At 68.2% G+C, this 2,134-nt stretch overlaps 1 protein-coding gene across 1 annotated transcript in view; it reads right to left on the reverse strand.

The window, feature by feature from the left end:
* H696_05921 (hypothetical protein) overlaps positions 1–603 on the reverse strand; it is a 4,926-nt gene extending 4,323 nt beyond the window's left edge. Inside the window, exon 1 of the mRNA XM_009499697.1 lies at positions 129–603. Within this exon, the coding sequence (XP_009497972.1) occupies positions 129–504 (376 nt within the window). The 5' untranslated portion in view covers positions 505–603. The remainder of the gene's footprint in view (positions 1–128) is intronic.
* Between the last annotated feature and the right edge of the window lie 1,531 nt (positions 604–2,134).

Here is a 2,134-nt window from a genome sequence, read left to right on the forward strand (position 1 = left end):
TGCATGCGCGGAAATGCATGCGCGGAAATGCATGCGCGGAGATGCATGCGCGGATATGCATGCGCCCACGGCAAGAAGCAACAATGAGAAAAAAAAGGCGGCGGAAGCAAAGGGAAGGGATCACGCACCGCGCTCCTTCAGGACGCTCGAGCACGGCTTGCAGTAGGGCTTGTTCAGGCGCCGAACGAAGGACGAGCCGGACAGGACGTCCCCGCACTCGGCACAGGAGAAGTGCTCCGGGTGCCACTTCATGTCCAGCGCCGTGATGCACCGCCCGGCGATGGACTCTCCGCACTTGGCACAGCGCATGCCGAAAAGCTTTTGGAAGTCATCCGGGCAGTACAGCCGCTTGACGGGCTCCGGCGACTCGTAGAAAGAACCCTCCGGGAAGGGCATCAGGCATTGCACACAGACAAAGCACTCCGGGTGCAGGGCCTGGTTGGACGCCGAGATCATCTGCCCCGTGATGGGCAGCCGGCAAACGCTGCAGTCGGGGGGGCTCATGGTGGGGTGCGTGCGTGCGTGCGCGCGTGCAAAAGAGCAGGTGGGGGAGGGAGGAGGAGGCAACGGGGGCCGACAGTGGGGCGAGGGGAAGAAGGGGGGGGGGAGGGAAAACGGGGTAACCCGGCTCCGGCTGACCAGCCACTGGACAGATCCCCCTTGTGTATGTGTGTGTATGTGTGTGTGTGAGAGAGAGAGAGAGAGAGAGAGAGAGAGTCATCGATGGGTGGGCTGGAGAGATGGAAGGCCTACGGCGGCGCCCTCCTGCGCGCGCCCGGGGGGAGCGAACCGATACACACGCCGCTCACCCGAAGCGGCCGCCCGCATCTCGGTCTGCCCCCATCCCCGACTCCCAGTCAGGAAATGGAAGCAAACGGGGAAAAAAAAAAAAAACATCCCCCGGTGGCCGAGGAATGTACATTGGCGTGCGCAGGGACGGCGGTCGCCCGGCCCCGGCCGCGGGGGAGGACAGGGGTCGGCGCTCCTGCGGCGCCGCACTTGCGCCCTGTCCCGGGCGGCCAGCCGCGCCAGGAGCGCCTCCTGTGTGGGTGTGGGTACGCGCGCATATACACCACGACCCGGCCGCGAAAGCGCCCAGGAGATCCCGTCTCTTGGCGGGGGGCGGGCAAAAGGGAGGAGGGGGCGAGGAGCGGCCAAGCCCCGGCGTCGCACGCCTCCGCCCCCCCCCCCCCGCCCTCCGTGAATGTGCTCAGCCCAACCCTGATTCGGCGCCGGGTCATGTGCCCTGGATAGATCATGCGCACGCCAAAATGTCGTTCCTCGTATCGGCCCCGGGGCGGCGCCGTGCACTGGCGCCTGCGGCGAGAACGCGACCCGGGCCAAGTGCGTGAGCCCGGCCGCAAGAAGCCGCCAGGGCTGCTCCCGCCACCTGCCCGGCAACGGCCCGTGGTGCAGGTGGGGGGGGGGGGGGGGGGGGGGGGGGGGGAAACGAGACGGCGATCTCTCGAGGCCAGGCGCAGAGTGTGCGGTGGGGTCTCTGCTCCAAGGAGTCGAGGGGCGTGGCCGCGCCGATGGGGAATCCACAACCGCAGCCGTCCCCCACCACGAGAAGGGGGAACCGTGAGGAGGCATTCCCGGCCGGGGGGGGAGTCGGAGAAACACGTCTTGCGTGCCGGCAAGGTGCGCAGGTGTGTCCCGGTCGCCGCGCCCCACCTCCCCAGGGGGGCGCGGGTGGTGGGGGGCGCCCAAAAGCCCAACCAATCGCCCGCCTCGCTGTTGGCCCCTCGCTGGACAGCACGGCGACGCGCATTTTTGTAAGCCAGCCCCGGCCTCCGGGCTCGGGCCGGCCAGACACCCAGACTCCTCTTTGCTCCTGTATGCCCGCCTCTCCTCCTCCCCTGCTCCTTTCCTCCCGCGCCCTCCTCGCTCCCTGCTCGCCCCTGCCCCACCCCCCGCCCCTGGCCTGCCCTGCCAACACGCCCGGTGCATGCGCATGCACGCACGCACATCCACACATACATACACACATGCGCGCGTATGCCCTTCATCCGCCTGACCTCCCTCCACCTGCTCCGCTCTTATTCCGGCTTTTTTCCACAGCTCGAACCAAAGCGGTCTGCCTCCCCCCCCCCCCCGCCCGCAGCTGGAGCTGCTCTGCGCAGCATCGGAGGGC

The sequence above is a fragment of the Fonticula alba genome, assembly GCF_000388065.1.
Source record: "Fonticula alba strain ATCC 38817 unplaced genomic scaffold supercont2.15, whole genome shotgun sequence".
Classification (NCBI taxonomy): domain Eukaryota; order Rotosphaerida; family Fonticulaceae; genus Fonticula; species Fonticula alba.